The sequence below is a fragment of the Parasteatoda tepidariorum genome, chromosome 5 (genome assembly GCF_043381705.1).
Source record: "Parasteatoda tepidariorum isolate YZ-2023 chromosome 5, CAS_Ptep_4.0, whole genome shotgun sequence".
Taxonomy (NCBI): Eukaryota; Metazoa; Arthropoda; class Arachnida; order Araneae; family Theridiidae; genus Parasteatoda; species Parasteatoda tepidariorum.
Window position 1 is genome coordinate 52,275,253 of NC_092208.1, and position 13,969 is coordinate 52,289,221.

Here is a 13,969-nt window from a genome sequence, read left to right on the forward strand (position 1 = left end):
CAAAAAAAAAGATATCACCCTGAATAACTTTCGTTCTAATGATCNATACGTAACCATTTTCAAGACTTGAAAGACGAAAAGGACGCTACGCCTTTGGCCCTTCTCCCTTCCCTCTCCTCCCCTTTTCAATTGTATAGGAATGAACTATGATATTTTTCCTTATCGTAATATTTTTGTTTTTAATTTATTTAAATTCAAAAAATTTTAATTTATTTTTTAAACCTTCCATGATGCTTTCTTTTAGAACTATGTTTAATGTAGTTTTCAGCTCCATATAGTTTCCCAACTTAAAACGAATTTAAACTGTATGAAAATCAAGACGGAATCTAACGTACTTCCTTCTTCTATGACTCTCCACACGCTACTGGGGAAAGCATGCAAAGTGTTGCATGGGTGGCTCTACGCCCACCTGCAGCCCATTTCGATCACCAATATAAAACCTAAAGTTGCCAACGAAAAGTAGAAAAATAAAAGTGAAGAACAAAATTCCACAGTATAAAAACTACGGTAGCTGCGAGATAAAAGAGGTTGAAAAACAGAAACAAGTATGCCAAGAACAGAACAATTTTGTTGTGTCAAACAAAATTTGCGGAATCATAAAATTTTTTGAGAGGTTACTGTGACCTCCCAAAGTCGCCCCACCCGGTAGTCACCAGGAAACTCTCTGTATACATAATATTATCAATAAAAAAAAGAACAAAAAGAAAAATTGTTCTTCAATTTTTGCATTATTCTTTTCCCTTGAACATGCAATGGAAGGTTAAACCCCTTTTCTTGTAAGTAAAATGTCCCAACATTTGAGAAATGTTTAGAAAAAAATTACAACAAGAAAGTAGTCATCCCTAAACATGTTTATTGCTCATTCCATCAAGAAATATCAGTCTAAGACAATAAATTGGTAGATTTCTAACTTGATAATGTAAGAAAAACAAATCACAAGATGTGAAGATAAATCTAACATGAATAAAAACACAAGTATTACATAAACTAAATTAGATCCGGGTAGCTACGCTTAGTTAAAACGGATATCAAACACATAGTTATGAGCTTGCATATTTGTTCTCATAAGAAAATTTTACAGAAATCTTGCATTGCTGAGTTTTCTTCTCATTTTAACATACTCTGAAAACTAATGCAAAACATTCAGTGACCAAAAATGATAAAACTTGACCCAAAGCATTGAATTATTTATAAAATGCGGAAAAAATTTAAAATAAAAGTCAACAGTATAAAATGCTTGAAGTATATTTACCAAATGGATAGAAAGAGCAGGAAAAAATATTTGTAAGAACAAAACTTAAAAACAAAAACATTTTATTGTTTAACACATTTTTAAAATTTTACATTTAATTATAAATGCCAGTAGACAAAATTAAACAAATTTGAAATAAATATTCATTCTAATTAATGTAATACACCAAATTTTGGCAAAAATGGTCAAGTTTTATCATTGCTCAAATTAAGTACAACAATCATTACTTAAATCGCAAAAACAAGCTTTTTTAAAGTGATAAAAATAAATAAATAAAAATCGACAGACAACAAAATAAAGTAAATACAAAAAATTCAATAAATTATAACATAAATCTTAGTATTTACAGAACACTTAACATAAAAGAGTTTTAGCTAAAATAAATTAAAATACACTTTTATAAATAATATTATGGAGCATTCTTTTCTGCACATTAAGAAACATCCAACTGGCAGGTGCTAGTCATTTTTTATAAAATGTTTAATGTACATATCTAATAATTTAATTAAGAAAAAAACTCACATGGAAAATACTCAATAATTTTGAAGTTAGCAAAGTTTTCAAGAAAACAAATGTTACATTAAAATAAAAGATCCTCACAGGGACCGCAGAACTTGGGGGCAAAGGGGCTTTAGCCCTCTCACATTTTATAAATGAAGGTATACATCCCCTTTTAAGATACAAATTTTTCGCTCAATATTTGTGTTATTAAATTTTCAATAAAAAATTTATAATTTTTTGCGACTAAAGAAATTCTAAGAAAAAAATAATAAATTGAGACTTTCTAAAAAATGTCCCCATTTCAAGCAAGCTTTAACATTTCCCTAGAGAAAACTGATACCAAATCATCCCTTACTCATCCAATTGATGACTGGGGAAAGTCTTGGTTTCAAATGTTCCAACGAAGATAATTAAAAAAAAAAGTACAGTAGGGAGCCGATTATCCGGAACGATCGGGACCATCGCTATTCCGGATAACTGATTTTTCCGGTTTTCTGAATCGCTACAAAAAGCCGTTTTTTCATTGTTAAACCCAATTAAAAAAAATTTTTTTTGGGAAATGATCTTAAAAAGAAGAAAAAACGATGAAGTAATACACTAATGATTATTTCCAAAATAATGGTAAGGTGAAAATCTTTCAAAAAAGAAAGAAAAACCCTAAAATCTTATGAGGAAAAAAATTTTTTTTTAAAAAATGGCGGGAAAATTTATCGAATCTCGTTCCGGTTTTTCGGTTTTCTGATTTCCGGATAACGGGTTCTGTACTGTAACAGTATAGAAAAAATACCGTTTAATGAGAGATAAATAATTTACTGGTAAAAAATTTCTTTTATTAATTTTAAAACAATTTGAACCATCAAGTTAAAATTGCAAGTTCGAATTTTGTGAGGTTCAGACTAATACTAAATAATAATTCAGTTAATACTAATGTATGTATATATATAGGGAGGGAGAGAACCTCCCCACTCTTGAGATTCTTTTGCGGTCACTGGATCCTCATAATTAAAAGTGGACCAAGGGAGGGGTAGATCTAGGCTTTTTGCTGTTCATAAAAAGTAGTCATACTAATAACGATACAAACAGTTTACACTCTATGTTAAATTGAAACCATTTTTCGTGCCTCTCAAACAGATACTTCGTTTTTAGTCCCTACTAAATCAGCTTAAAAAGGCCATGGTTACAACAAAGGTAAATCAAGCTTCCCTGTAATAAAACTTTTATTTTATTTTATAAAAAAGCAATATAGACATTCAAAACATTAAGGCAAGTTTATACAAAAAAATTTCCCTCTCTCTATACACAACTTTCCCATTAAATAAATAAAATTACAATTGATCAACTTATTGGGTAAGAAAGGTCAAACCAAGTCAAGGTCAACCAAGAAAGGCCAACCAAGTCAAATTGCAAAGAGCCCCCTGAACCAAAAGCCCAATCGATTAAAAAATATTTTTTAAAACAGCAAAAAATCAACTTCTATCTATTAAATCAGCATAAAATACCAAAGAAGTGAGCAATTCTTTTTACATCACATTAGAGGCTCTCCTGTATACAACACCTTGTAAAATCACATATGTATTTACCTACCAGTTGGAAATTTCCACAACAAAATATAAAAAAAAGCAAAATCTCAAAATGTTTTATAACTATTACGTACAGGAAAATGATGAACACTATATACAAATACAAACCAAACAAAAATACAGACACGTAAATCGATACAAAAATTAATATTTAATTAATGAGTATTGAATAAATAATAAATAAAAATTGGAATCAGCACTGTTTCAATAATTAGGAGTTTTAATTACAGAAGAGGGAATTGATAATCCATTCTGTACATGGTTATTTTTTTTTTTAAGTCCCGACCTGAACCACATGTTACAGTCACACAGTTAAGGCACAATAACTTACAAAAGTTCACTACAAAAACAAGAGTTTCAGCAATAGGGTAGAAAAGAGTAAATTTTTAAACATTTTAAAAATACGGTGCATATACAAATGAAATAAATTTTTTTAAAGAATTTTAAATATTGCAAAAAGAAATCAAGAATACAAAGTGTACTCTTTTTGAGTTGAAAGCTAAACTACAGTGTGAAAGTAACATGCGCAACTAGATAACATATGCTTCAAAAACTTCCACTGCATTTAAAGATTTGAAATTGCATCGTAATTTGTAAACACTTTTATATTAACTGAAACAATTCTTATTTTAGCTCCACTGTAGAGTAGTGCTTGAAGTGTAGGCTTCGTATCTTACATATAAATAATTTTGTAATATGAATTTATAAGTAGATTAAAGAAACAGGTGTAACTTAAAAACAAAATCTGAACAATTATGAAAATTATTTATATATTATAAAAATGTAAGAAATATTTATGGCCCTTAAATCATGAGATGAAATATTTCACAGTCTTTAACCCACAAGTGAATAGAATTTATAATAATATTTTATGTTTTGATGTTAATTATATAGTTAGTTATAAATTTTTTATGTTAACTGCTGACAGTTTTATTTTGTTAAAAAAAAGAATAAGTTACTTTTACGAAGGAAAAACATTATTTTATAGCAATATTTTTATGATATTTATTAAAGAATTTCTTATTATAAGAATAACATTGATTCTGATTAATGTATATTCTTATTATACTCGTGAAAGCACATGTAAATTGAAAAATAATTTAAGAGAAAAATAAATATTTTGCTGTAACTATTAAATTTTTTGTATAAAAATGTCATTTGATAACAATCTCCTTTTTTAATCATGTAATAACTTGAAGAAAAAAGATCTTTTAATCTGTTTAAATAGAATTGTAAAATATCAAACTTATGAAATTTCAAATCCTTTAATGCAATGGAATGAAAATTTGCAATTACGCTTTTGATATTTATTTAGCGAACACTGCCAAAAGAGTACAAGTTGAAAAATAATAATTTATTTTTCATTTAAGGTACTTTCCGTTAATGAAATCTCTCTACTTTTTCACCAAACTTAATATTTAGCAGCAAGAAAACTGCCAAAATTACCTTTTTTTCACTTAAAAAAGTCACAAACAAATGGGAAGCACGAGTGATGAAACCCTACATATCATTCCATTTTTCCAAACATTATGCCAGTCAAGTCATGACCAGATAAAGCAGCGTTATCCTCTTTCACCTGATGACCTCTAATCCCGAGTATTTACAATTATTTACACAAAACTTTTGGAATGATCCTTTGGAATGACAACACCAAAAAAGTGAAAGGGGCAGTAGCTCAGTGGGACTTCATAGTTTGTTTATTTTTCATGGTCTACACTACAAGTTTTAAAGTGGGCACTAGAACGACAACAAGATGTTTTTTTTTATTCAAAAAAGGATAGTGTTCTAAAGATGAACATCACTGCGGTAAACGTTGGACAGAAATTGAATTCCTGTAATGGCAGTGGCTTGCAGTCATGCCGTAATATATATAAGTATACATATAAATATTAAACTATGCAAAATTTTTAACACTAAATATTGTTTCAAAAAATGTGCAGTGAGACAGATCTTTCTTTTAACGAAAGCCATATAATACAGGTTGGACCACAACTATTTCCCCATTCAGCCGATTTCTTCTTTTTTTTTTTATAGGAAACTATAACACTAATATTCTAAATCAGATTTTTTTAATTACATCATCCAATGGGAAATTTTTTTTTATGTTACAAAGGTAAAAACTGGACACAAGTTCCCGTTCTTGGTATGTATTTCAAACAGCCTGCTGCCCACTGAGGTTTCTCAACAATTGAATTTTATTACCGTAAATTTTATTTATTTTCAATTTGTATATACATTCATATATATACTATTTGATACATAAATTTGAATTTCTCTCTTTTTATAAAATTTTGAAATACTGTCATAAAAATATATCAAATTTAATGCATAGAAATACATCAAAGAAAATAGCAACAATTGTGATTTTAAGCAGTTTTTCAAATGACAATATAAGATATAATCGACGTCAGTACCAAAATGATTTAGCGTAGTTATAACAAACATCAGTATTGCTCGGTCCAATTTTCATCAAAATAGGGAAAAACTTTAGGACCATTCTATATTATTGTACCACTACAAAAGGAAATATATTTTATTAATATAAAATTTAAAGAATTTACTAAAATATGAGCAATAGTGCTTATTTTTTTTAAATAAAAAAATCAGTAGTCAATTTCATAGAAACTTTTATAGAATTTTAGTATTCCAAAAAATAATACATGAAAATTAAATATATTTCCCATTGTTAAGAATCAATCAAGAAAAAGGCTAATTACCTGGAACGCTGAAACATATAAATGTCTAAGAGTTATCGAACCTAAAACTCAGTACGATAGAGAAGATATAATATGAAAAATAATATATCTGTAAGTTGACGTTTTCAATTGTAGTAAAATAAGTAAATGTTCATGCTTCTTGCAAAAGAAACATGTATCACTCAATGATATGTTTTAAGTTCCTAAAATTAATATACATGAAAGTCAAAATTTTGTAAAAATAATTTCATATTTAAAAAACAAAATAGCTATAACCAAAATTAAATTATTTTCCAGGTAACAGTTGCTACATTATATTAGATATAATAGCAAATCATTAGTATCATACACACCATTTTAAAAATAATTTCACTCTATGCAATAAGATTTTGACTATCTCACTTGTAAAGGAGCATTTTTATAAATCTTCCATTTCTATATGATACTAAATGTTAAAAATATAATAAAAGGTAACTAAAGATTGTCTTAATATATTTTAAAAAAAGAATTAAAATATAGATTTTATTTTATACAATTTATATTCTATCATTAATGACATGCATATACTTGCAGTGTTTTGAAAAAAGCTAATTCAATACGAAAGACTAAATTATCACACCGAAGAAAGTACTTCCGTATCCTACATAGAACAGCAGTTGCTGTCAGTGCACTTAGTTTAAAAGCCCTGTAATAACTTTTCATTCATAGTACAGATTTATTTATTTGATCTACCAGCTCCAATAGTGCCTATCTGACAGTTACAGTTGAGAAATAAAAAAATTCCACATGTCATCACATTTTAAAAAGTTCATTCCTTGAATAAACTCCATTGTAAGAGTTTCTTCATATTAATTACACAAACTACGTTATTACACACTGATAGATTTCAAAACATTTTTAACCCCTTGCATTGAGATATTACCCATGCAAATATTGTACATAAGTGCAACGTAGTAAATTTCTGTGAAAAGAAAAGAGTGTTAAGTATAATATTTTAATCAGGATTTTTTTGATAGCTTTAAATTTCCTCAAAATTTAATTTGATTTTTATGGGATACCATATTTGTATTTTACAATATGGTGTCACATGAAATCTAATGAATTAAAATTTGCATCAAATTTTGGAAAAAAAATGTGATGTTTTTAATTCATCAGAATTTTAAACTTTTGTTTACGGCAGGTACGATAAATATGCAAAGATAACAGGTGTTAGAATGCTAAGCACCATATCCAAAAGATTGATGTGGACAAAGTAATCAACGACAAAATAGGAAAGATTATAGTTCATGGTGCAAATTGGAGAGAAGTATATTGGAGAGAAGTTTAAAAATATTTTTGGAAATATCTAAAATAATATTAAGATAATGCAGATATAATAGGGTTCAAACAAGGTGATACAAGTACATCAAATAGAGGAGATGTAATACTCATCAGTAATTAATAAATAAGACAATAAATGATAAAAATTTCAAGTAATCAGCTTAAAACCTTGATATTTTCAGTACAATTTTTTTTAATGCTTTCCCCAATTCCACGGAATTGGAGCAGATTGCATTAAAAACAGTTTGTCAAGCAGCTTGGAAACTAAAAAAAAATTTTTTTGAAAAGACTTCAGAGGCATATTTTCCCCCTTAAGAATTTCAGTTACAAACAAAATATTTTTGATTTATAGTAGAATAAAGTTTTACAAATTTAATTTGACATGAGAGGTTCCAAAGCAAGGGGTTGTTTTTAAAGCCAGATAGGAATTGGAGATAGTGGAAACACATTTAACTATGGACATATCACTTCTAGTTGAAAAACTTTTTCTTTTTGCTCAGATATATCTAGCAGAAAAACTGGTAGCAATAAAGGCTATGTATTGACAGTTTCACAGAACCAGAAATATACACAAGGGGGAATTTTTTTTCCTTTTATCCTAAACACACAGATGGTGGCACTGCAGAGATGGAGATGAAAGAAGACAGAAAACAGTTGTCAATATGAAATGAGATTTTTCTTAATTATTTAATTATGCAGCCAACAAAGGTAGCACTACCCCACATCATCTTTTCCACTACAAAAACCTCAAAAAAGCTCCAGTATTAAGAATTTATAGGTTTCCAATTTTCCAGAATGATAATTTTACTGAATGATTTAGGTTTTGAATGAAGTTCACCAGCTACTTGCTAAGTATATGATATTGTCTTAGCAATGTAATGATAATACTTTTAAATTTTAGAAACACAATGAGCATATGAACATATAAGATAAAAGAAAGAATCATTAATATTTAAATTACGATTTTATACAATACTAAAAAATTTTCAACATGACTTTCAAAACGCAATGCATGTTTTTTACTTGTTTGTAACGAACAATTTTAAATGTTATGTACACTTTAGGAAAATATATATATTTACTATGCATTGATTCAATAAGAAATATTGATGCAGATATTTAGTTTAGCAATAAATTGCATTAATAGTTTATACAAAATATATTCCATTCAAAATGCAATTTTGGTAAAGATACAAAATTAAATTTTTAAAAAGAATAAAAAGCTTAAAATTTGTTAGATTCTTCTTAAAAAATGTTCTTCATCACTTGAAATTCTTTGAATTAATTTTTTTAATAAAAAATGATTATACAGAAAATGGTTATACTAGATAAGCATAACACATTAAAAAAATGTAACAGAAATTAAAATTAAATTTTCGAATGATCAATAATGAGAACAATTAAAACAAATTTTTTATTAATCAAAATTTTTTATTCTTAAGTCTTATTATTAAGTTAAAAAGAAATTAATAATAATTAGGATAAATAATAAATGTGACAAAAAATATAAATTTTCATTGAATCTTCTAATATAGAAACAAGCAAATAAATATATTAAAAAAATAATGAGAATAAAAATTATATTTGAGAAGTAAAAAGTCATTTTAGAATTCAATTTTATTACAACCCTTTATACAGAAACAGCCTATAAAATTCTAATAGGAATAGTGATCGCGCCATTAATCACTTTAAAAACGTTATGTGCGTTATTTGAACAAAGTGAAAAAATATATATGCACAGGTGAAAAAAAAAATTATTTATACAATTATAAATATTACAGCATACTCGCAAAGCTATACCACAAAGTATAGAGCCTCATAACCAACACTAAGTATGAAATATTATTGAGTGAATGTAATAAAGTAATTAAATTTAAAGACTAGACACATTTCTAAGTACATATTCAACAGCACATAGATTTAATCACAGAGTTTGTTAGACTTTCATACATTTAATCTAACAATAATTCATAAACGGACTAATAAAACATTTGCAACTATGTATTAGGTAATATTTATATAAAATTATTAAAATGCTTCAGATATATATATATTTATAATAAAAACAATCTGAAATATGTCAGTATAAAGATCTGTAAGACTTAGAAATAAAATAAAAAAATTACAGGATTAAATTAAAAAAAGGAGAGTGTAAATTAGCATCCAACTTTTTCAAACTCTTTAACATTTTTTTGATTCGTAATCTAAAACATTTCCCTATCTTAGTTATTCATATACATTCATTTGTGAATGTGGGATAGCACTACCTGTTTTTTTTTATTAATGGCACCTTTAGTGAACTAAGTTATTTTTCCCCACGCAACCCACAATTGGAGAAGCAAAAAGAAAAAAAAAAGAAGATTTGCTTCTCCTAGAGTGAGATTGCAGAATGAGTATAACAGTGTAAGGTGCAGCAAGTTGTTGAATTACATTCCCAGAACTCCACCCAAGGTGGATACGAGTATCACTACCAGGATGATTACACAGATCATAATCATGATCTTCTTCTGCAAAAAAGAAAAGAAAAACAAGAATTAGTGGACAGAAACAATAAGTATAAGCAGGAAGAAAAACTGGCTGCTTTGGATCGTTTGCTTCTTCTCCAATAGTTTAAACCTGATACTATAGCAAAGCAATGGTGCAAACAGAAGTAAAATAATACATAAAATGTTGGCAAAATTCCAATTGGTGCACATTTTAGGTGTTTTTACTATTTAGGTACCTAATATAAATAATTTAAGACCTTGAATAAAAAAAGTACCACATAACTATTTTTTTCTTCTTCGAATATTAGCTGTGAACAACAAAATTTAATAATTCTCGATAACTAAAGGGAAAAATTAATTTTAAAAGATCATTACAAAAATTCTCAGAAACCGTTACTTTTTTTACTCAACCCCAACATTTCAATCTTAACTATGAAGTCTTAATAATTGCAGATAAATAATGATAGTTGGCACCTTTGGTAAAATTTCAATTTGGGCTGTTATAAACCTGAAGCCTATTAACTGAAGCCAATATTTAAGAAAATTAAATCCTTTTAAAAAGTTACAATGGTTTTCGACCTACGTTCGCAAAATATTGGAAAGATGGAGACAGGAGCTTATATTTTTTGAGGGAGAAAGAATTCTCAATTTAACTGAAGGAAAATCCTGTCTGCTTGAAACGTATTTCGAAAATGGTTGTCTTGATGTAAAATATATTTTGCAGAAAAACAGCCTGGCATGAGCATATTTTTTAAATCGCAACAAGACTGTAATATACTATCACACAGAAAAGAGGTGTTCTAATAACATTATTAATTTGACTTTGCATTGTGATCTAGGATTAAAAATGAAAATAACTGAAATGAACTTTGAATATCATATATATGGTAGACGTGTCTCACTCTGTTCATGCTTACATAAATAAGTAGGAAATACATAACACAAATGATTTTCATAGTCTCTGAATTAAATTACTATATGATTATAATGAGAAATAAAGATTAACTGAAAATTTCTATAGTGAGAAGTTGGTTTAGTCCTAATTATTTTGAAAAATTAAAGTTTTACTTGATTTTTTAAGACCTAAATGTGTTGCGGTTTAAGCTCAAAAATTGAAGCCAGTGGAGAACTAGAAGATCCTGAGAAACCAGTTTTCTAACCACACTCTGTAAATAATCACAATTTTTGTAATGCATCATATATAAGTATAAGAGACAGTATCAATAATTTAACCATTTATTGTTCTATTCCTAGAGGAATTTGAAAATTTTTGCTACAGGGTTGTCTCTTCATTAAATAACAGAAAGAAATCCAATTTGTAATGTCGAAAAACTACTAAGTAAAACTAAGGACAAAGGTTCAGGAGTTACAGTTAATGTGTAAATAGATAAGAAAAAAAAAGATCAGTTATGAAACAAGCAGAAATACATAAAAACCATAAGTATAGAAATAAACTTAATCCTTTAAAATTTCAACAAAATTAACTTTTCAGATTGGAATCTATAAGTAATGTATAATTGAAACAAAACTGGTTTTTAGACTAAGGTTTTTAACTTTAAAAACGAAGCTGTTTTTTTTTTTGTAAAAGCCTTTCTCATACTAATAAACTAAAAGTTGTAATAAAATTATGTGTATACAAGAATGTGATTGCTCTATTTAAATTAGTAATAATTGATAATGTAAAAATGCTAAGTTATAGTAAAATTGTTTACATTTACTAGTGTAAATATGATCTATTACAAATAGTTCATATAAAGGAAATGTTGTAAATAAATTAAAAATACATTAATATTTTCTATTTCAATAATTATACAGTTTCCGATAATTATCGAAAAAATATATGCTTAACTAAATATATATTATACATATATATATATATTTAACCCTTGAACTCTCCTTAAAACAAGATTTTTCTCTCTCATCCTAACAAAACAAATTCACAACGCTGGTTTAGATTAATTTTTAAACTAGCAGATCACACGTCTATTATTCAGAAATTCGTCATAATAAAAAATAATTGAAATCATTTTGTTTTGACACAAAAAATAGTAACTCCTGCTGCTGATAAAAAAGAAAATGAGGATTTGTTTAAGTTTGGAGCATTATGTATGATGTTTATGCATAAGTTAATCAAAATGTTGAAACTCGTGAGGTTGTTGGTCTAGGATATGGTTGCAAAAGCTGATGATGCCGATAAAGATGACAAAATGGAACCAAAACCAATGCCAACATTTTTGCGAGGCTTCTGGGCCTTTGAAACAATGAGGAACCTTCAGCATTCAGGCATATTTACAGAAAACGAACAACATTCTATTTCAAAGAACAAAAATTTATTGCTTGCATTGAAAAGAAAAAGAGGGTGTTCAAACCGAAATTTCCAAATATTTTTAAGAAATAAATATGTCTTTTCTCTCCCTAACATGGTAAATGCCTTTTGAAGTAAATACATATATTTTAAATTAAATTTTTTGAATGCTTATTATAAATTTTTTAATTTTCAAATTTATTACTTTTCATATATTCATAGTTTTCTCACATCTATATTTCGCAACAAATGGTTCTGTGAAAAGCAATCAGTGTTTTACTGTAGTTATGAAAACAAATAAATGTCTAAGAGGTTAACAAAAATACAAAGTAATGGGATAACAAATTTATTAATAATGTAAAATATTTTCCAACAAAACATAAAATAAACAGAATTTGTGTTTAATCTCATTTGACAGAATTTAAAAAGGGTACAAAGAAAGTAAAATTTAATGAAAACAAAAGTTAAAACAATAAACATTGTTGCAACAACTAATTAATGCCAAATAATACATTAGAAATAAAGTTTTAAGTATATTAAAATTAAACTAAATTATTTTGTCATTATGAACATGCTTTACAGATTTGTCTTCTTAAGATTAATAAGAGGGTATTCAAAAACATAGTAAAATTAAAAAGAAACAATTTTTTTTCTTTCGATTTTACTAATATTTTAACAACAAAACAGAATTTGCATATAAGAAAAAAAACAGAAATATGTATTCCTGATAATCAAAAATAAAAGCATTAATTAAAAACAGGCTTTTTCATTTTGTCTACATGAGACTCTTTAAAAAGGTTAATTAAGGGAGAAAAAAAACATAATCTTATTAAAAGAAACAATTGTTATTTTTTATTCTACAAATATTTTAGCAATAAAACAGAAAGTGCAAATTAAAAAAAAAAAAAAAAAATCTAAAATTTCAAAATTTTATTCCTGATAATCAAAACAATAACAACATAAAAATATTTAAATAAAATATACATAATACAGAAGTATCATAAAATATTTACACTTCAGAATGGATCACAATGTCTTTCATTTAAAATGAAAAATGATAAAAGATAATTACTACAACACTAAATATATCACACAGTAATTAAGTAGCGAATGCCCCACTATATAAATACAATGAAAAATCAAACTGACAGAAAAAATTTTTACACCATTTTTGCTACTCAGAATTTTGAATTAAAAAATTTGTATTTTAATATGTTGCAACAGGGTAGAGTAGTTTAAACCTAATAAGAACACAAACAAATATTTTTTATTTTCCTAGGTTACAATTACAAATTTATCCACTAACACGTTTTTAAAATTATAACTTAATTTTCAGCTTTTTGTCTTATGTTTCTCGTCATAGAAATAGCAACAACGCAAAAGGTAATCACGATTGCTTCAGATTTTCAATGGTTATTATGAATTCATTATTTTAACTGGCATTCATTATTTGATTAAAAAAATATGCTGATCAGTGACAGCTTTACATAAAATTTATTAAAAAAGTAACTGAAATGCATTAAAAATATCTGTAACTTATTTACAGTTTAATAAATGTAAAAGTGTTGACTATATATATATATTAATATCATAAAATATTGCAAAATAAGGCAATATACAATTACTTTAAAATAAAGAAATACAATTTTTAGTTTTAAGCTTTTAATAAACAAATATAACTTTAAATAAAACTAATAATCAAAATTAAAAAGGTCAAAAAAACACAGAACCTTATTTGGAAAGAATTATATACAAATATTATAGGTAAATATTGCAAATAAGGAGAAAAATAACTTATTGGTGAATGCTTATAAACTTTTAATTAATTT

The 13,969-nt window shown here is 26.6% G+C and overlaps 1 protein-coding gene across 2 annotated transcripts in view; it reads right to left on the minus strand.

The window, feature by feature from the left end:
* Positions 1-8,928: 8,928 nt before the first annotated feature.
* LOC107457020 (syntaxin-1A) overlaps positions 8,929-13,969 on the minus strand; it is a 166,982-nt gene continuing 161,941 nt past the window's right edge. The window contains exon 10 of one of the 2 annotated variants that reach the window (XM_043055239.2): positions 8,929-9,856. In XM_043055239.2, coding sequence (XP_042911173.1) covers positions 9,776-9,856 — 81 coding nt within the window. In that variant the 3' untranslated portion in view covers positions 8,929-9,775. The remainder of the gene's footprint in view (positions 9,857-13,969) is intronic. The other variant, XM_071181451.1, reaches the window with a different exon arrangement.